This window comes from Pteropus vampyrus, unplaced genomic scaffold (assembly GCF_000151845.1).
Source record: "Pteropus vampyrus isolate Shadow unplaced genomic scaffold, Pvam_2.0 Scaffold137, whole genome shotgun sequence".
Classification (NCBI taxonomy): Eukaryota; Metazoa; Chordata; class Mammalia; order Chiroptera; family Pteropodidae; genus Pteropus; species Pteropus vampyrus.
This window is the reverse complement of record NW_011888918.1, coordinates 4146607-4167739: the sequence shown is the minus strand read 5'-3', so window position 1 is coordinate 4167739 and position 21133 is coordinate 4146607. Positions and strand designations below refer to the sequence as shown.

The window sequence follows — 21133 nt, the reverse complement described above, 5'->3', positions numbered from 1 at the left end:
GTGGTCCACTTCATCGTGCCTGGTGAGCCTCCAGCAGAACCTGGGCACTGTCAGCAGAGCAGGGGCCCAATAGTAATCACGAGCACCCAGGCCTCTGCTCACTAATTCTGTCTCGCAGGAACTTGTGAGAGTGGCCACTCTACAGTCAAGAAGCTAAGGCTTACGAGAGAAAAGTCTCCAGTCTAAGTTTACAACGCTAGCAAGCACTAGAGCCAGGAATAGATACTGACTTGAGGCCAGTTGTTCTTCCTGTGGTACCAGCTTTCAGGTTTGGGTGTGATAATTAACTGAGGAGTTCCTAGGGTTTACAACTATTCTGGGGAAATATGACTTAATAGACTGGGTTAGCGATTTTTTTATGAGAAAGGGGACCATGTAACAGACAAGAGAACGACAATGAGATAGGACAAAAAATAAAGAATGATAATAAGACGGACGGATTGCAAGGTTTTATGTTAGAGCGTGATGGGGTTCCTATGAGAGAACTGATGACGAGCCCCAGCCCAGGGCCTTCTTATGAGGTGCTGCCTGGGAGGCCATGCAGGGGCAGGATGTAGAGGCCCTTTTAACCAGTGTGGTTTCCTCTGCCTTCTGTCTTCGTACTGCATTGCTAATGGTTGCATTACCTCTAAGCAGAGGTCTGTTGGGACTCCTGACTCATGCGAGGCCCAGGAGTGGAGGTGCCTGTCTTTGTGTTACCTGTGCCTTTTCCCCTCTGTCTGCCCCACTCTGATAGTGAAGAACCAGGCGCGCTGGGTGCAGCAGTTCATCAGAGACATGGAAAAGCTGTTCCAGGTCACCGGCGACCCACACTTCAACATCATCATCACTGACTATAGCAGTGAGGACATGGATGTCGAGATGGCCCTAAAAAGGTCCAAGCTGCGGAGGTGAGGAGGTTCCCTGGCTGGAGTGCAGGCTGAACCCCACCCCACCCCCCTTCCTAAAGTCCCAGGACTACTAGGTCTGGGGCAAAGCCAGAAGTCTCATTCAGCTTTCCAAGTTCCCGGGCTCTGGCTTTTCCCAGACAACTCATCTGGCCATAATCCCATCCTAGGAACACACATCATCTCTACCTTCTGCCCACTAGCTTCCTTAGGGCACTGCCACAGCCAAGTCCTAAGGCTCAGCCCCTCTCTTCTTTCCTCTCACTGCAGCTACCAGTACATGAAACTGAGTGGAAACTTCGAGCGCTCAGCTGGCCTTCAGGCTGGCATAGACCTGGTGAAGGTAAGTGGGCTGGGAGGGGTCTGGGAGATGTGATAGAAGCTAAGGCTTGCGAGAGAAAAGTCTGGTAAAGAGGACTGGTGAAGAGGTCAAGAGACATTTGGGACGTGTAAGGCTGTCAGCTCCTCGGGGAGGAAGGAGTAAGGAGACGGGGGTGGGGCGGGCATGGGGCGGTCCTCTGTGCTATGCTACAGGGCCAGTGTCAGGGTGGGACCAAACAAAGGACAGTGGAGCATTTGTCCAGAGACCTTGGAGTCCATAAAGAGTAGGGGCAGGAGTCAAAATCCACTCTCTGATTGTAAGAACTGTGCTTGATACCCAGCACCATGGATATCTACCCAACAGTTTGTTTTGTGGAAGTTTGTCATTCGGTTGGGAGAGAGAGAATTGTCCCAGAGAGCAGCCTGGCCTCCACCCTGGTCTAGAGGGTCTGTTAATATTCTCACATCTGTCCTCAGGACCCACACAGCATCGTCTTCCTCTGCGACCTCCACATTCACTTCCCAGCTGGAGTCATCGATGCCATCCGGAAACACTGTGTGGAGGGCAAGATGGCCTTTGCCCCCATGGTGATGAGGCTGCACTGTGGGGCCACCCCCCAGTGGCCTGAAGGTGAGCCCTGTCCTGAGTGAAGGAGGGTAGGAAAGACCTCTTTGGCCTTGGTTCTTAACCCCAGAGCTGGAAATAGTTCTGTCTATGACAGCAGCGTTACTCTTCCCACGCTGCCCTGCTGCCCTGCTGCCCCTCTGCTCACCTGGACATTCCAGAGAAGTCCCCTGAGGACTGTGCTTTAGCCATAACAGCAGCAATGATGAACACTGCCTGCCCCACCTTCCCCTTCATTCATTCATCAAACATTTATTAAGCATTTACCATGTGCCAGACTCTGTGCCCTAGGAGGATACAAAGATGGAAAGATAGGCTCCCTGACTCTGGAGAGGGAAATGGACAAGGAAACCAACCGACCCTTGGCTGTGCCTTGAGTGGCTACTATTGTCAGATCTTGTTGTAGATCCTATCACCAGCCCTTAGGCACTCCCTGGTAAGACTGTTGCTTTCATTGCTTTCACTGGACCCTGAACCTTAGCTCAGGAAGCTTCCCCTCAAAACAGGCAAGGGGTTTGGCCAGATGAGACAGTTTTCAGCTGCACACGTCCCTATCCTCTGTCATTCAGTAAAGGCTCTAGGAATGCAGCCCGGAAGCCTTCTTTATTCCTTCTTCCTGGCCCTCGGCCCACCTCACCTGGTGCTTCTTGTCTGTCCGCAGGCTACTGGGAGGTAAATGGATTCGGACTGCTTGGCATCTACAAGTCAGACCTGGACAGGGTTGGGGGCATGAACACTAAGGAGTTCCGAGACCACTGGGGCGGGGAAGACTGGGAGCTGCTGGACAGGTGACTGGGAAGGCAGGGCATCTGAGACATCTGCTGGAATTTATCCGTCAGGCATTCTGGGGTGGGTAAAAGGCTAGAGCGGCCCTGTCCCTGTCCTTGAGCTGTGGATTCCCCGCATGCAGGTAAAGAGCATTGGACTCAGAGGAAGCTCTACCACATACTGGGGTCCAGTTTCTACGTCTGTTAGAGGGTAGGATACTGCCTCTATCTCTGTCACGTGGCTGGTGTGGAAAGTGCTTGTTAAACAGTCAGAGGAAAAGCAAAAACTCGATCTGTACAAATGTAAGTGATAATGTTCTCAGCAGCAAGTGAAGCATGGGAGCACATGGCTGCATTCCATGAGGACAGCACTCTCCTCCCCTCTGCAGCTGCCTAGGGCAGGAGGCCGAAGTCATGAGATAGATAGCAGGGGCAGGCAAAGGGTCAAGAAAGATTTTGGAGCCAGCAAAAGAGACCATGTGGACCATGAAAGGGGAACAAGCTATCCAGGAGGTTTTGGGTCCCTGGAAGCCTGAGGGGCAAGGAGTTTGGGGGCAGAGGAAATAGTCACTGGTATGAAAAGCCTCAGAGGAGAAGGAGAACATGGGACAAGCTATTGGGCTTGGCAAGTGGGCAAGGAGAGGATGCTGGAGCAGGGAGCGGCTGGGCTGGGACTCCAGGTTGTAGGGCACTGTAGGACACAGGGAGACTGTGTTAGTATGAGATTCTTCTTTAAGAAATTTGCTGCCAAGAGAAGGAGAGGGAAAGAGGATGATACCTTGAGAGTTGAGCTTAAGGGGTGGGGACAAAGGAGAGAGCAGGGAAAAAAAAGAAAGGGAACAGTGTCCAGACGAGGTGGACAGGGCAAGGTCAAAAGCACCGGGGCAGTGGGGGCCTTGACAAAGAAGAGATATACTTCTCCCTGAGAGGGCGAGAGACAGCCATCAATCATTGGGTGCCTATACTGGTAGGTGGGCCATTCACTTCCATCCCTTCATTTATTCCTCCCCAAACCTCTTTGAGTTAGGAGTAATTATCTCCATTTTTCAGGTGAGAAAACTGAGTCTTGAGAAGTTAATAAATTGCCCCAAATCTCACAACCAGTAAGTGTCAGAGGCTTAAAAACCCAATCTGTGTGTTTTTTCCCTGGAGGGAAGAAAGGAAAGGAAGATGACAATACTAAGAGAATTTAAAGTGCAAAGGAGGGAGGTTGAGGGAGCTTATATGAGATAACCCAGCTCTAAAGGCCAGATCCAGGTAGATTCCAAGTGGACAGAAGCCTGGGCTAGGGATCACCTCCATCCCTGATCTGCTGGGCTGGAAGATGCAGACTTCTGGCACAGTTCTCAACCATCCTGCCTCTTCTGGGACCCAAGCAGAAAGAAACCTCTCCAAATTCCAGTAACTTCCATCCTGCCCGAAGTACAGGCCTCTCTGTGAGAAGGACTCCCAGCGAGCTTAACATACAGGAAAGTGACAGGGGGAAGGCTGGGGACGAGGTCCACTTCAGCCCTCTGCCTCCATGAAGCACCATGAAGTGTGCCCTGCAAGCTGAGTGCCAGATATTTGGCTCTTGATGTGTGCCAGGAACTGTGCTGAGCATTTATGTCCACTACCTCTAGTCTTCACCATCACCCTCCAGTGTATATGTGTCATTATTATCCTTTCTCTAGAGATCAGTGAACTGAGGCTCTAAGAGATGACGTGATTTACATGGTCTGGAGCTGGGATTCAAACCCAGGCTGTCTGGCTTTAAAGCCCACACTATTTGTATTACATCCTGCTCCCCTGCCCTGTGGGGAGTGAGCAGAGGAAGATCAGGGCAGGGTCTGATGAAGATGTAGAAGGGTGGGTTCCTTGGGGACTTGGGTCTCTCCACAATTCCCTCCTGTGCTTCTGTGGCTCATCCTGTCCCTCCCCACTCAGGATCCTCCAAGCGGGCCTAGAAGTGGAACGTCTCTCTCTCAGGAATTTCTTCCATCACTTCCATTCCAAGCGAGGCATGTGGAACCGCCGCCAGATGAAGATGCCATAATCCCAAGGGGTGACCTGCTGGACCGACCACTTCCTGCCCCTTGACTTGCAGCTACTCCCCCAGCACCTTGTTCACTGCTGAGGGAGGTGAGGGGAGGGGAGCCGAAGCCCAGAGAGGCCTCAGAGCTAACACCCTACTCCACCAGGAGCCGTTCTCTGACATAGAGACAGCTGCAAGGCCCCTCTCTCCACCCTCTGGGCCTCCAGAGGAAAGACTTTGGAAATGAAGGCCAGGAGGGGCCGCTGGCTCACAATGGACAGAGATGGAACAATTCCTGGGAAGGGTGGGCAGTGCAGTTAGATCAGGGAAGAAAGAACTGCTTGTGCAACACCATCCTAATCTGAGAGGTATGTGCCGGCATCCACCCAGTGCTGCTCACAGGAGCAGTGACCAAGAACTGGAAACTCTTCTATTGGACATATTTTATTGGGGTTAAATATTTTTTTTTAATCAGAAAACCAAAACTGTAACTGTCCAGACCCAACATTGACTGTGAGGCGGATGGAGTTGTGCATTTAGGGAGTGTTCACACTTCCACTCCTGTATAGACGTGTGTCCTTCAGCCCTTGACCCGGCAGCTGATTTATAATTAGAGGAGCTGGCCCCAAGCAGAGCAGTTCTCTGCTGTACCCCAGGCTCATACCTTCCAGAGACACACGCATCTCTCCCAGGTAGCCACTGAACAGCTGGCCACCGATTAGGGCATTCACCTTACCCTCCAGGCAGTGTCAACTTCAGACCATCAGAAGCACAGAACTGGCATCATCTTCCTGGTGCCACAGTGGGGTTGGGAGACGGGGAAGTGTTGGGTAGTGGGCTCGTCCCTGTTGTTTGGGGTATAGGCCATGGTAGGACAGGCAAAGTGGAAGAGGCAGGGAAAGAAGATCCTTCCCCTCCCAGCCTGCCTGTGAGCTCAGGCCCTGGCAGAGAGGAAAGACGATGTGGGTATAAGTAATCCGTCAACTTAGATGAGAGGAGGGGGTGGGATTCCAGCAGGAAGAGATGAAAAGGGAAGTGGAAACCTTAAGTCCTCACAGCCCAGCTCCCCTGGACTTGCCCTCCTACAGGGAGAGAGTCCCAGCCTCAGCCTTGTGTGGAAGAAGAGGAAGTGGTGTGGGTGAAACTGAACCGTGAAACAGGGACCAGGGTAGGAAGCAGCAGGGTGACAGGTTTGGGGAGGTGAGTACATCATTCTGAGATCTCTTCCCCACGTGGAAGGAAGCAGGGGCCAGGAGGAACTGAGATATGAAGCCTATTCAGGGAATAGCCCGTGGCCTTTGTAGTCTAGGCCAACCTTTCTGTCACCTGATGGCCACGCGCTTATCTTGCACTAATAATTCCCAGTTACCTTTGCAGCTGGGGATTCTTCTACTGCTGCTGCTGCCTCTGCCGCTGCTGCTGAATTCACCAGTGGTGCATTGGGCTCCAGTGTCTATTTAGGGAGGCGAGCACAGGGCTTTTTGCTGTGGCTCATGGGGGGTGCAGCAGGGCCTAGGAGGCCAGTCAGCTGGCCTAAGATCCATACTGTAACAGCCCAAGGAACAGCATTTGGAGCTGCAGGGTCTACTTGGTTGGGCCCTGCATTCACTAAGAGCATAAACTTGGCATAGGGGAGAATGGAGCACATTGAGAACCCTTGAGCTTGAAGAGAACCCTTGCCTCCCTCTTAAGAAATCGGAAAGGACAAAGACTTTTCAATGAATAAGTTGTGACTTACGGATGCCATACCTGCCCCCTGGACTGTGGCTTTTTAGAGTCCCTGCTCAGGCTTATCACCTTTGGCAGAGGGCTGTAAGGAGTAGGTACAAGCTGCAATTGGCCAGTTAGGGTGCTAGGTGTCTTTCTGGGGCCACTCTTGTCCTTGGGCATTCACTGGAGGCCTGAGCCAGCCCAAACAGCCCTCCTGCTTCACTTTTGATAACAAGAGCCAGCCCAGTCTCCCTCCCCCTCCCCTGCCCTGCCTACCAACCCCTCTGTCCCTGGCCAGTGCCTTGTGTTTGCTGTTTCTTACCTCTACACCATTTGCCTTAACGGGGAGGACCTGGCAAGGGCTCTACTCTGTAGGGAAATGTCTAGGGTGGGAGGAGGGAACGGGATGATGGGAGAGAAAGTGTTAAATACAGCATCTTCTTAGAAAACAGAATGGCTCTTGTGTTTTCCTATTGTCCATCTTGGTGGGAGAGGGTTGGGATGAGGGTCTCAGGGCTCACATCTCTGTCCTTTGGCTGTCTGGCCTCTGAAGGACGTGCCAAGGACCCTTCCGCACCACTCCGCACCCTTTACCATTAGTTTGGTGTCTGCTATATGGGGGACAGCCTTTTCTGCTGTGGTTTATTCGGGAAGGGACAACATTGTTCTTGTATGAGGAGCTCACAATCTGATAGATCAGGTATTTTCTGTTCGGCAGATTGGTGGTTGCAGTGGAGAAAGGCTGGTGGACACCCTGGATGAATAAGGCTAGATATAGGGCCAGAATGGTTAGTGGAGAGAAGCTGAGATGTGGCTTATTCTACAATAGCAGACAATCTAAAAATCCTTCCTGTTTGATCTAGGGATGCCCTGTGGATGCTTTGCTGGTGCAAACTGACCTTCCTAGTTATATTTGGTCTAGGCAAAGATCAAAATGAGTTTGTATTCCATAAACACATGCCTAAGAGAAGGTACTAATATGAAAGCTAGAATAAGTTTATAGTAGGTTCTCAAAAAGGATTGTGTATACATGTGTCAATCTAGAGTGGGCTAATCTGCCATTGATATAGCAGATGGTAATTAGCCCGAGGCATGTGGGGCCAGGAAAGTTGACTAGAGCAGGACCCAGAGGAGAGAGAGTGCTTTAAAAGCCTTTTCTCCCTCCAGGCTTAGGGATTGCTCCTTTGAGCCCCTTCCGGGACGCAGATGGAGATGGCAGACCAGATGCAACTAAAGACATAAAATCGACTCTCAGTGGATTTGCAGAAATCTTATAGATAGAAATAATTCTATTTTACAGAAAGAGTAAATAGGCCTGGAGCAGAGAGAATGGATGGGGCAAAGGGAAAGAATGGGGTAGAGTCAGAACCAGAGTCCTTAAGCTGGGTGGCGTTGGCCTTAAATAGACACACTTTAGATGCAGGAGATGCTCCCAGAAGGAAAGACTGGCATTATCCCAGACTGAGCTCAGGACTCTAGTTCAAGGTGGAATTCACTTAGACCGGTAAAATAGCCCATCTGCATTCAGATGCTGTGGGTAGGAAGCAGGTATCCACATTGCCCTTTCAGGAGCTCTCCCCGGAGCTGTGGAAAGTGCCCATCAGCCTGGTAGATCAAAGAGGAAAGAGACAGAAGCAGCTTCAAACCCAGTATCTGTAGGGGAAGCAGAGAAGAGGTTGTGAGGGCAGCGCTCTCAGACTTTAATGTACACGTACACATGGTTCCCTTAGCAGTCTTCTCAAAATGCAGATGCCGATTCAGTAAATCTAGAATAGGGCCTGAGATTCTACATTTCCAGCAGCTTCCAAGTGCTTTCGTTGCTGCTGGTTCATGGACCACAGTTTGAATAGCAAGGACTGTTGGACAATGACAAGGAGAAATTCCTTATTTCCATCCTTCCTCTTGCTGGAGGGGCAGAGTCAACTGCTAACTGCATTGCCTCCCTTGGGTTTGTGGAAAAACCCAAGCCTAAGAACTGAAGGAGAGTCCCCATCTGAGCTCTTCTCCAAGATTCCCTCCTTACTCCAGATCTACCTTCCCCTCTTGCTTGGCAAGGATTTCTTTCTTACCCCAAACCCCCAGAGGTGAAAGAAGGGCCACCTGGGGAGCCGTTGAACCTGGGGACCTCTCATCCTTCCTCACCTGGGTCCCAAGCTGAGTTCAGACAGGATTCCTTGAGGTCCTGGCCGCCAGGAACCCTGTCTTATGTGCCCCGAAGGCTGTAATGAAGACATTGATGACGACAGTGATGAAGACCAAGGTGGTGGCAGCATTGTTGAGCTGGTTTAGTTGCCACTGCTTTTCTACCTCATTGAGGTTCAGCCGTGCTGTGAAGAAGTGGGGAATGGGAGGTAAGGGTCAGGGTAGGGGACACAGCCTGGAATTTCCCTCACAGCCTCCACTAGGGTTCAGGGAAAGTCTGGCACCTCAGAGATAGATCCATGTGGTAGATATCAAGGGAGGCGGTGGTCATTGCACTAGAAGCCTTTTCCCTTACTGACCAGTGTGTGGGTCATTCATGTGGTGCTTACTAGAACTGGGATTTGGGAACTCACACTGGGTCTTCTAAGAGTGAGGATACGAGCTCACACAGAAGGCAATAAGGAACTCTGCTAGTGAGGACTGTCATTCAGCAGGTATTGTGATGTGGCCACTATATGGAACATCAAGAGGTAGGGCAGGGTGCTTGTGATCACTGTGTAGGTGTTACTCGGGCATTTGCAAGTGCGGAGGGCTAACACCAGGTTAGTGCGTGGTCGAGAAGTTTGCATGTCCAAATACATGCAGGGTGGTCAAGGGAGACGCTTGGGATTTTTCTTCCCACTAGCGGGCACCGGGGCCAACTCCAGGCCTGGGCTCACCAATGACCACGAGGAGGATTCCGATGACGACCTGCAGGAGCAGAGAGATGCTGATGAGGGTGACGAGGGTGGTATAGTACTGAGAGGACGGCCCCTGCTCCAGCACTGCTTTCAACCGCATGGCGTTGGACATGAAGAGAGCCACGTCCAGCATGCTCTCTGCCACGCTCTTCTTGGTGGCATAATGGTTCAGGTTGATGGGCTGGCTCCTCCTGGGGTTGGGGGTCCCAGGCTGAAAGGGAGAAATCACAGGCTTACCCAGGAGGCTCTAGAAGGGAAGCAGTTGAGGAACTGGAAAGGAAAGGTTTTAAAGCTCTCCCCTAACTGGGGGTGAAACCAAGGGCAAGAAACACTTCTCATTTTTATGACGTGAAAGAACTCTGAAATGATGTTATGTTATAATTTATATTTCATGGTGGGTAGGGGATACCCACCTTCACATATCCATCTGAAGAAGGGAGAGAATTCTCAGCTGCTTATATAATGTGCCTTCCTCATTTTATTTGCCACTTTATCCGGGCCAGGCCTGGCGTTGGGCCATTCTGTTTTCTTCCAAGAGGAAAACATCTCAGAAAACTAAAGCAGGAGCTCTGAGGCTTGGGTGGAATAGAAAAGGCTCCTCTTCTCCCAGAATGATGTGCCTCCAAGGCAGGATGCATAGTCTCGCAAATGGATCATGAGCTGAGTTTAAATCCCACTCAGCCCCTTAGCCAGGACCACTGGAGCCACAGCAGTTCTCAGGCACACTTGTTAGCCGTCAAACAGGCCAACATCAGAACACATGTCTGTATACATGTATGTATTCATGCAGCCCTGCATACCAGTTGAAAGCTCTTAATTTGTCTTTTTTTTTTTTTATTTTCCTGCTAGGATTTATTGATGTATAATTTACATTAGATTTGATTTTGAAATAAAAAACAAAGCTTTTACTCTCACGAAGTCACTAACTCCAAGAGAATGAGTTACAATGCAGGGCATATGATTTGGACCTCTGGGTTGAGCCAAGAAAGTCAGATTGGGTGCTGTAGACAATCTGCCATCACTCAATAGAACTTGGCTACATTTTAGGGAGATTAATTTAGGAGTGGTGCTTGGGATGGATTGGCCCAGGAGAGCCCAGAAGCAGGGAGACCTGTCAAAAGATTATGGTACTGCTTTAGGGTCAGGGTGACAAGGAATTGAACTGGTATGGTAGTAAGATAGGAGAGGAATGAAGGACTTTGAGAACTGTTAACAGCCAAGGGTAGAGAAGCTACCTCAGCAGATGACCACAACAAGATATCTGTTGAGAGGGTGGATGGATGGATCGTGGATGGATGGATGGATGGGTGGGTGGATGGGATGGGTCTCAGCAGGTTCTGGATGCTGGGTTTGTTTGGGGCCAGCTGGCATGGTTGGTTAGTGCTGGGATGCCAAGGCCAAGAACCCACAAAGACCCCAAGGCTACAACCTGTGGTCCTAGCCCATTAGGCAGTGGCTCCTGGGTTCAAAGGACATATTATGTGAGAGTCTATGGAGCAGCCCCAGCCCTCTCCACAATTCAAAGCGCTTCTGCCCAGGAACCAGGCTTCCCTGACCCCCATCTTCTCCTAGGCAATGCTCACTTCTCCTCTCCTTATTCCACTCTTTAGTTTGCCCAGTAGCTACAAACTTTGCGCTTTTTCCTCCTTCCAAACCAGGCTCTCAGTTCAAGATCTGATAAATTATGAAGTGACTATAAAAACTTCAAGAGAGAGAACACTTTCTCTGAAAATTTGCATATTAACAGTGGACAAAACCTTAAACCCAAACCTCTAGTGGTGTGTTTTGTGTGTGAGGGAGTGGATACTTGGGGACACAGAGATGTTCCCAAGCTTCAACAGAAAATACTGTGATTTGTAAGTTTTATTAGAGCTGATAGGCTTTTGTTGTTAAATTGATCTTAGAGCCTCATCTTTTCCTCTCTAATTTAGGGCCCTCTTTTATTTTGATTTTTGCCAATCCAGGATGCTTTTTGAGTTGATATGGTGGTGGTGGGAGGCTCTGCAGGGCACCACCACCCCTTCCCCCACGCCCCCACCATGCCTCCACCCTAGCTTCTGAAGACACTAGTTTTCCAGAGTGTCCACATGGTGGCGTGCGGCATCCAAAGAAGTTACTTGGGCACCCGGGTTGCTCTGGTGTCAGGATGGTATTTCTCCCCTGAGGAATCCACTGAAAGAAGGGACAGGGTTGGTGTGAAACCTGGACCCCTTGGAGGCCCAGGACAGGGAGCCTGGTTCACGACTCTGGATAGGCCAAACTGAAACCCACCAAACGCGTGTCAAATGAGAGTTCAAAGATAAACCAGTACTTAGATGGGGCCAGAAACAGAGTGGTGAACCTCCGGGACAGAAACCTGGGGAGGGGCCTCCAGCACCAACTGCAGCATGAGGGGTTGTGGTTAGAAGAGACATAGTTATGAGACACTGGAAGAAGTTGCTTTTGAAAGGGAGAGAAATGGTTTTCTTAATCCTTCTGGGGTCAGTTTAGGTGCAGCTCTGCCCTGAGGCAGACCGCTGGCTGAAATAACCTGAGGGTCCTGCATTATAGCCTGAGGATTCTATTGGATGAATCCCTAAATCCCACCCTTTTTACTCACAGCCCAGAGACTAGGAGCAACTCAAGGAGGGGTCAGGAGAGGAAGGTGGGGGGGCAGGCAGGGCGGGCCTTCTCCTGCTTCCAAGAGCTGGCCCTTTAAGGCCCGGCCCAGGCTGGCCGGGAACAAAGGCCCGGGAATGTGGGCTGGGCCGGCAATCGGTGCCACCCAGCGTGAGTCATTTATATTTCATGGGACTGAGAATCACTGGCTCGCCTGCTCCCCTGGCCCCAGCCCCCTCTGGGGCTGACTGGCAGGAGCTGCCTGAGGTCCGCCTGCTGCAGCCTGCAGAGACGCTCTGCCAGAGCTTGCTAGAGTGGGCTGGAGGCCTCCCTTCCCTTCAAACCAACATGCCCTGCCCTAGCTCCTGGCCTCTTTCATCCGGATCCTTAGAGCAGGGACTGGGGAGGGGGAAGTGAGGACTCCTGGCTTAAGGGCCCAGCTTTGCCTCTGGGTGTGGCACTTTGGGCCTCAGTGTCCTTATCTACAAAACGGGAAGAAAATCCCATCTCTGAAGTGGGGGAAGCTATGGAAAGACTGAAGAGAATTTGTTCCTCCCCAGAAGGAAAGACAGGACTCCAAGCTCTTCTCATTTGTTCCTGTCTGAGATCTGTCTCTCAATGACTCTCTCTCAGTATCTTATGTCTTATTTTATCCAACTCCATTCAACCTCTCCACTTTTACTGGAGGGCAGCAGAAGGCAGAACTAGAGACCCCAGAGTCCTTATTTAAAATGCATACACCCCTGGGAAAGGCAACCTACTCAAATCCTGCTGACCAATGACATCTGAACACCAATGGGGAATTCTGATTGATATGAATTGTAGCAGGGTTGGGTGTGGGGGAGATGGGAGTAGGTCCAGTGTTCTGATCAGGAGTACAATGGGGTTCTGGGCATCAAGAGGACATGGGTTTGGTGATGGGAGTGGGATGATGCAAGCAGGTTGGGGACATGACAGATCCCTACCACCACCACACACAGGTTTCCCAGTTTACCCCATTCCTGGCCCTGCCATCATTTCCCTCCCTCTTCCAGCTCGGACTTCCCTGGGTAACAGGCTCCCCCGCCAAGCCCCAGCTCCTCAGGCCGGTGTGGATTCCAGCCCTTGAAGTCATGGATTATTCCATTGTTCTGCCAGACAATTATTTATCCCTTAATCCTTGTTGACCTATATTTTTGCATTTTGTTTTTGTTTATTTTCAAAACTTGATGCCTAGGAAAGGAATGCTTCTTTTAAGAGAAAAGTAAACAAATTTTTACATTGTTTATTGACATTATGGTCAATGGGGGGAACCACAAGCTTTAAGAGATCATTCTTGGAAACAAGATTTTGAAGGGATAACGGCCCTACCAAAAAGCCAAGGAATACATGGCTCAGAGTGTTTAGGACCTGGAGCAGGTGGCTAGCAGTGAGTTCCCTGTGGGGAAGGAGCCTAGAGGTAGGGATTTGTGGCAGCCAGGAGAGTATCACAGAAGGCACCCTGGACCCAGGTTCAGATCCTGGTTCTGCTACAAGCTAGATGTATAAGCAAGCCTAAGCAAGCCTGGTGCCATCTCTGGGCTCCTTTTCTTATCTGTGAGATGAGAAGGGTTGGAAGAAGTGATTTTTTGGGGTCCCTTCTAATGAAGTCATCTTGGAGTGGAGAAGTCCCCTCCTCTGAGTAGAGAATTCTCTGGGGATGAGGACAGCACCCTGAGAAAGGCAGAGGTCAGGCAGCTGTGGAGCCAGGCCCAGGGGCAGATCCAGTGAGTCACTTTGCCCCAGGGCATTGGTGACCTTCCAATGAGTCATTCCTGTCAACCCTGAGAAAAGCCATATGGAAGTCTCCCTGTGTATCGGTTCAAACTCAGGGCTACAGACAAAATCAGCTCAGAGGGGCAGTGGCCTGTTGGCTCTTCTGTGGGTCTCAAAATGACAGACTATCCAGAAAAGACAGGTCTCACCTGAAAAGGAGATGGCAATGAGCCAGGCCTTCAGAAGGCTGGTTTCTCATACAGGGAAAGGGCGGATCCCAGCCCAGGAAGAGTGATTCGTTCAAACGTATGGATTTGGGTGACCTACTATGCCCATTTGCTTTGAAATTAGGTGCCTGAGATCTTTACTTCTCTGTCAGAATTAAGTTTGAAAGGGTACCTGGGTCTGTCATACTGTGTACACACACAGTAGGCTCTCAGTAATTCCCGTTTATGGAGCACATACCTTGTGCCTGGCACAAGGTTAAACATGGGACATGAGCCATCTTATCTAGTCCTCACAACAGCCCTGTGAAGCTGGCGAGGGCATGATAATCATAGTTGAAAAAGCAAAGGCTCAGAGAGCCTAAGTAACTTGCCCAAGGTCACAAGTGCAGTTTTTAATCCCAATTCTCTATGTGCCAGAGACTACTTTTAACCCCTACTCTACTACAACCCAGAAGTTGAAGACATACTTCCTGCCTCTGAGGAGTTTAGGATCTGAAGATAAAAATCTTCGTGATTTTTATGAAAGAAGACAATCGAACAATCCCTTAAAGGTACATACGTACACTTGCTAAGAGGAGGTATAACACCTTTACCGGCGTGGAACTTGAATTAGGTTTTTCTGAATTTACAGTGGGGCTGTGTCCTTGAGCCGCTGCGCTGCCGTGGCAGAAAGGGCACTTTACCCAAAGTCAAAAGGTTTGGCTTCAAACTAGTAAGAGGTAACCTGGGAGAATAGAGTTGAGACACAGAGACTTTTATCTGTACCTTTTGAATTTTGAATCCTGTGAATGTTTGAACTATCTTTAAAAAAAAAATTTAAACAAAAACAAATAAGTGCTCCCAAAAGGCCACTAGTTAAAATAAATAAAATAAAGCAGAATTTATTACTTTGTCTTACTTAGTTTCTCTGTCTGTGAAATGGGAATATCTGCTGTGTTTAGCACAAAGGACTGTTAAAAAGACCAAAGAGATAATGTAGGTGAATGTGCTCTGAAAACCGTAAAGTGTTAAAACAAATATGAGATGAGAGAGAAATCTCTCCCATTCGGGATTATACTCCCACCTGTGGGCCTAGAGGCATTTTAAATAATACGTCTGACTCAGGACCTGTCCCAGCCCAAATTTAGAAGACACCATTCTCTTTCTCAGCAACCCATACTCTTTGAAATGCCTCTCTCCACAAATAGGGCACCCTTTCTTCTCACCTTCAAGCTGCACCAGGCCTGTCTCTCAGGAAGGAAATTCTCAGACAAGCCCACCTACACTAGGTCTCCATGCTCTCTGCTGTGACTGGGCAGTGCAGACCCTCCCAGATGGCCTCTATCCACCTCTCTAGCCTGGTATTCTGCCCCTCTTCCCATGGGGGAGGGGGCAGAGAGCTAACCCTCAGGAGGGCTCTGCCCCTGCCAGGCTCCCTGATGCTCAGCAGCACTGGGCCACACCAGATTACTCACTGCTTCCTGAACACACCCCACCCTGCACTCCAGGACTTAAGGCTTTTCTTCTCCATACTATTCCCCCTTTCCCTCAGGGAAGCCTCCCCTCCCTTCTAGACCCCAACCTGCTTACTCTCCACTCCAGCTCTGTGCAAAGGCTGCCCTGCTCCATGCTGGCCTGAGGCTTTGTTTAGACCTCTCTAGATGGCTCATCCAGTGCCTTCTTTACTGCAACTCCCCTTCTAGGGTCCCCCACGGTGCTGAGCTCAGTGAGTTGCCACATTAAATGCACAATAAATGACTTTTAATTTGAAAGTTACTTCGAAGAGATTTTTCAAAGAAGGCAAAAGAAAGGGTCTTTAAGGGTAGAAGTTCAGACGCAATGGCTTCTGGGTAAAGGGAGTTGGGTTTGGACAGTCAGTCTTCGCCTTTAAAATAAAAGCCTCTGGCCCAAGGATAGCCCTTTCTCCCCTGGTATCTCGCTTCAGGGAATGAATGACTCAGGCTGGAAGCTACCACGGGTCTTCAGGCCAAAACCTGCAAAGGCCCAGACCCTTGAGGCCTCTGTCTGGGGCAAGCGCTCTGACGGCAGCCTTCCAGTGCCAGGAGCAGTGGATCTCGCCCTTAAAAATCAACAGTCTCTAAGCCACCTCGGGTTGGGTGTGTTTTGTGTGCTATTCCGGTAATAACACTCAACCGGCCCAGAAATCTCCTTGGAGCCCTGGACGCAGTCTTGCTGCGGGGCGTCAGCCCTTGCCCCAGAAGGCAAACCTGGACTTTACAGCTGCGGCCCTCACAGGGCACGTGGGAGAGACCTCCCCCTAGGAAAGCCTGCAGTGCCTCTCCCTCCACCAGGCGGCCCTCAGGAAACAGCACAATCGGCCAGGGGCCAGGATCCCTTTGTGAACCCAGAAGGTCGACAGGATTTCTCTCTAACAAAAGGGGGCTGTATAGAAACCGGAAACAGAGTGCAGGGAGAGACGTGAAGGCCTAGGGGTTTCCATAGGAACCCCATGGGGCCTGCTTTCTCTTCCTCAGGAAGCATTTAACACCTCCCCTGCAGGAGGTCGCACTGTCAGTGGCTTTCAGAAAATACTATCATCTCAGTTAGGGTCCAAAGTTAATCATGGATTGGCTACATAGGAATTTCCAAAGAATTTTTCTGCTCTCTCCCAATATGAACTTTAAACAAGAGTACTTTCCAAATTTGCACCTTGCTCCTGGGCGATTTTGCTCTAGGGGCTCCACTTTGGGGCTCCCAGAGGCATTCCCCAAGCCCACCCAACCCATCTCATTGTAATCTGACTCATCTTTCAAGGGCCAACAAACTGAGCTAAAATTTAAACAATAATACCTAAATAACTATAATGCTGTATGCTAGGCACACCCTCATGAAGTGGATATTAATAGTCCCATTTTACAAGTGAAGACACTGAAGTTCAAAGTGATTACCTGCTCAAAGTCACCAGATATTAAGGGATGGTCCCAGTGTCAAAATCCTAAAGTTACATTCTTTCTTCAATATACCAGTGGTTCGCAAAGTCCCTGAAGCAGCATTGGCAACAGCATCACCTGGGAACTTGGTAGAAATGCAAATTCTCAGGTTCCACCCCAGATCAACTGAATCAGAAACGGGGAGTAGAACTCAGTTGCATTTTAACTAGCACTCCCGGTGGTTCTGTTCTGATGCAAACTCAAGTTTGAGGGCCATTGGTCTACGCCATGCTGCCAAACTGCAGTAGTTGTCAGTGTTTACTATCTTCTAAGCTCGGTGCTAGACACTTCTGCACTGATTTTGTCATTGAAATCTTTTAACACCTACTTTACAAATGAGAAAATTGAGGCTCAGAAAAATTCATTAATTTTGCTCAGGGTCACCCAGCTCTTAAATATTAGAGCTGGGATTTGAACCTAGGCAGGTTCTGGAGACTACACCCTAAACCACTACGCCATACAGTCTCTGGAAGCATAGGCCATGTAAACCCCTGAAAGGTGGACACTGGTCTAAAACATGGTTAGGTTATCTATCTAGATCTTCCCACTGAATAGTATTCGGTATTTTGCACCAGCAGCTAGTGTACTCAAGCAGCTCTTGTCTTCCCAGGGCCCAGTGTTGCCCAGCTTGCTGCTCATCATGGGCTGTTCACAAGGCTCCGATACATTTATCCTTAGATCCTCCTCATGCCTTCACTCAGAAGCATTTACTGAGCCTTTCTGGGTTTTGTAGAACTTAGATTTCGTGGTGGAATCTAAATCTGGAAAGGAGACCTAAACACAGGTAAGTGAAAATGACTTTCAGAACAATTAATCGTAATGCAAAATGTCAACATTCCACATGATGGTGTATGTGAGTTCCATGTGCCCCACTAGATCATACGTTTCCAAAAGGCAAGAATTATTTCCTTGGAATTTCAGGCAATTAGAATAAGAAGCAATAAGAACTGTGCCTACAATCTCTGGCTACAGTCCAGGTGAGGAGACCTCATGAAATAGCTCATATCTGACACCTAGATGGGAAAAAGGGAAGGTGGCGAATTTCCCACTCCATCCAGCCCTGCAGAGAGCCTGCCAAAATTCCTATTCAGTTCAGGTCAACAAATATGTTTTCAGCTCCCATCGTGTGGTAGGCATCTGTGATACAACAAAGATCCCTGTTTTCCCTATATCCTTGTTTCCCTTATCCCTTAAAATGACAAGGGTTAGCAGAGAATGAAGTGTATAGAGCGGGGAACCAAGAGATAAAAAGACCTTTTTAATTCCACCCCAGTAGAAAAACTTCACAGGAACAAGGACTTTGTCTTGTTCACTGCTATATCCCAGAGCCTGGCACCTAGCCTGGCATGCTGAATGAATAAATGATGCATTTGTCACTCCCCATATTCCTTCAGAAGGGGCTTAAGAGGCAGGGCCATGGTAAGCTGTGCTCCATGGACACCTTTTATATGGAGTCCTCTGGAAGTGCTAGTAAATGGCTGTCTTACATGGGCATGTGGACTCTTCACTCCTCTCAGTACACCAGCATAGCTTTAGTGTGTGTGTGTGTGTGTGTGTGTGTGTGTGTGTGTGTGTGTGTGTGTCTGCTGTCCTTGTAGTCAGCAGTGTCTGGGTCCTGGCATAGACAGGACAGGCTGCAGATGAGGAAGAGATGCTGCCACACTCACTGGAAGAAGCCCTGCTGCTGCTCCAGGAATAGGTGAGATCAGGATAGAGGAGAGGCGGGATCAGGATGGAGGGGAGGCCTCAGATCAAAGCTGGCTGAGAAACAGCCCTCAAGGGTCGGCCAGCCTCAAGGGTCAGGAAGATGTCTCTTGTTGGCTTTAGCCAATCCAAAGAGGCCTGGGTCCAGAAGGAGCCTGCCAAGAATGCCCCACTGCCCCTGCCCTAGGAGTTCCCCTCTCTCCCTCTGGCCCAGCAGATCCGCCTTGGGTTCTCATACCCACTCTCCCTTCCTTTCTCAGGATTTGAAAGCTATGGTGAAGTGCAAAGTCACACATTCTCCCAGTCCCAACTCCTGCACACTGAGTGGCAGCTCTGATGTCGTAGGCCAGGGTGTGAGGAGAAGGAAGGTTGAGTGAATGGATGGCATTGCACTTCAAGTCAAGGGGCCTGAAATGAACTTAGCTGCCATTTCTTCTCTCGGTGCCTTCAGTAGGTCAGGCAGCTGTACTTCTCAGCTCCCTCTTTTGTAAAATGAGAGGATACCACCCCTCCTCCCTCGTTGTGAGAAGCTGGTATATGGTCAGGTCTATACACATGAAGAGATGAACCACTGCCAAACTCTCAGCAAAAATTCCATGTAAGTTCCAGATCAGTTCTAACCCAAACCTCTAACCCAAACCTCAAGGCATTCTCTAGCACTAGAACCACCATGAATGCTGAACATGTTAAACAGCCCAAGCTCCAGGATTCTTACTGCATTTGTTCAGTATTTACCATATGTCAGGCACTCTGCTGAGTGTTTTTATGCATCATCTCACTTCTCATAGAAGATTAAGTAACTTGCTAGAGATAGGGGTGTCAAGACTTGAATCCAGGTCTGTCTGAAGCCAGAGGTCCGACTCTTTATTCTGAAAGCCTCTGTTTAGCTCTTTTTCTTTGCCACCTTGCTGGAAGGCAAGAGCCCTGAAGAGATCTTTCCTTTTGCCTAACACAGTGTCTGATCAGTAGTGTGTGCTCCAGAAGGAAGAAAGGAGGAAAGAAAGGCAGGCAGGCTAGTCTTGCCTCAGCCTGACCCAGACCCAGACTGGAAATACGCTTTCCACAGCCTAGGGCAATGCCCCAGGGTAACAAAGCACTTGTTGGTCACTGCTGTGCTCTTAACCCCTTTCTAAAAATACAAAGAGCATGAGCTCTCCGAGGCCACCAAACAGCTATCCAGTTGCTCTCTGGGGTCAGTCCTGTACAGCCCGACCCTGCCACCTGGCACCTGCTCCCTCTGGGCCCCCTGCCTGACAGCTGACTCCTGTTATCCCTGTGAGTGTTTACTGCAATGCAAAGTCCAGTTCTGCAGAGGTGGGAACTCCTGAGCAGCCAGGTCCAACCTAGTCCAGTGTCACCCATGGTGAACTGTGGAACACCGGGACAGTTTTGGGGTCTTTTCCCCTAAACCCAATCACAGCAAACACTTTTTTGCTGGGCTCCATTCCCAGAGCCATGAAAATTGAGGGCATCAATCTCTTCAGCCCCTTTTGGAGTTTGAACAGCAGCCTGGTTTGGAGATATGGATGCTGGCCTCAGAGTCAGGACACTTGGAATAAGTCCCAGCACTGCCCCCAATAGTTCTGTGACCTGGGACCTCTGTTAGCCACATAGTCAAATGGGAATAATAAGGTTTCAAAGAGTGATGGTATTATCCTATTTTTAAAGATATATGCTTATATGCATAGATAAATCTGATATGATATGGACTAAGATATTAACACTGTCATCTCTAGGCACTATGATCTGAAGTATTCTTTTCCTTTTTGCTTTCTCTCTATTTTCTAATTTTTCCTCGATGAGCATACACAGTAAAAAAAATGTTAAACGACAACCACATAATTGTATTTAAGTATTTGTCTCGATTTACATATTAACATATGTCTCGATTACATATAAACATATTAAGAATAATGTTTATGAAATTGGCTTGCAAACTTTAAAGAGCTTTGCAAATGTCAGGTTCTTACTATAATTTCCTCCAAGGGCATTTTGGAACCACAGAGGTGGGTAGGCAATAGTTTCCTTCCAGCTCTGCACCAAGAAACCCTGTAGTTTAGAAGCACTATTCTGGACCTCGTTGGTCATATCCTCACTGTGCAGGAAGAGGAGAGAATGATTGTCCACATGATGTTTTGACTGAGGCAAGGTCATGGTTGTATGGTAAAACAACCTGCCCTGCTCGGTGGATGACTCAGCGTTAATTGAGCACCCACTGTGTGTAGTGCCTGTACTCTTTTCTGAGAAGATAGCTCAGTTTGTTTTCCAGGTAGTCAACAAACATTTATTGAGCATCTATCTATTTGGGGCAAGTCAGAGCATAGAGGGCATGGCATAGAGATGAAAATGTAGACAAGGAGTTTGTGATGAATTACAGGAAAGGGCAGATACCATGTGAGAGATACAAATGAAGTAAGAAAGCAGAAGGGCATCCTTCTGGGGAGCTTAGTGGAGACCTCATGGGTGTCAGTGCCTTCACAATTGGATCTTGAAGGACAAGAATTCTTCAGAATGTTCTTCCTCAGGTAATCAAAGTCCCCACCTTGGGAACCAAAAACTTAACGGGAGAGACTGGTAAAAGGTTTCCAAATGGGTATTAATGTAACCCACAGTAATTTGCAGAGCCCAAGTTCAAAATTATTAAGAATTTCAAGATGATAATAGCAGAGCATTGAACTAAGTGTGGACCCTTCTGAGTGCTGGGCTCTTCCAAGCAGACCCTGTGAAGCCAGCC

At 49.2% G+C, this 21133-nt stretch overlaps 2 protein-coding genes across 2 annotated transcripts in view; one reads left to right on the top strand and one right to left on the bottom strand.

The window, feature by feature from the left end:
* The window catches only part of B4GALNT3 (beta-1,4-N-acetyl-galactosaminyltransferase 3), a 28021-nt gene extending 23082 nt beyond the window's left edge, over positions 1–4939 (top strand). Inside the window, exons 15-19 of the mRNA XM_023535194.1 lie at positions 737–890; positions 1158–1230; positions 1686–1839; positions 2495–2621; positions 4527–4939. Of these exons, the coding sequence (XP_023390962.1) occupies positions 737–890; positions 1158–1230; positions 1686–1839; positions 2495–2621; positions 4527–4635 (617 nt within the window). The 3' untranslated portion in view covers positions 4636–4939. The remainder of the gene's footprint in view (positions 1–736; positions 891–1157; positions 1231–1685; positions 1840–2494; positions 2622–4526) is intronic.
* Positions 4940–7887: 2948 nt separating this feature from the next.
* The window catches only part of NINJ2 (ninjurin 2), an 89320-nt gene continuing 76074 nt past the window's right edge, over positions 7888–21133 (bottom strand). The window contains 3 exon segments of the mRNA XM_023535123.1: positions 7888–7977; positions 8467–8651; positions 9186–9417. Of these exon segments, the coding sequence (XP_023390891.1) occupies positions 8485–8651; positions 9186–9417 (399 nt within the window). The 3' untranslated portion in view covers positions 7888–7977; positions 8467–8484.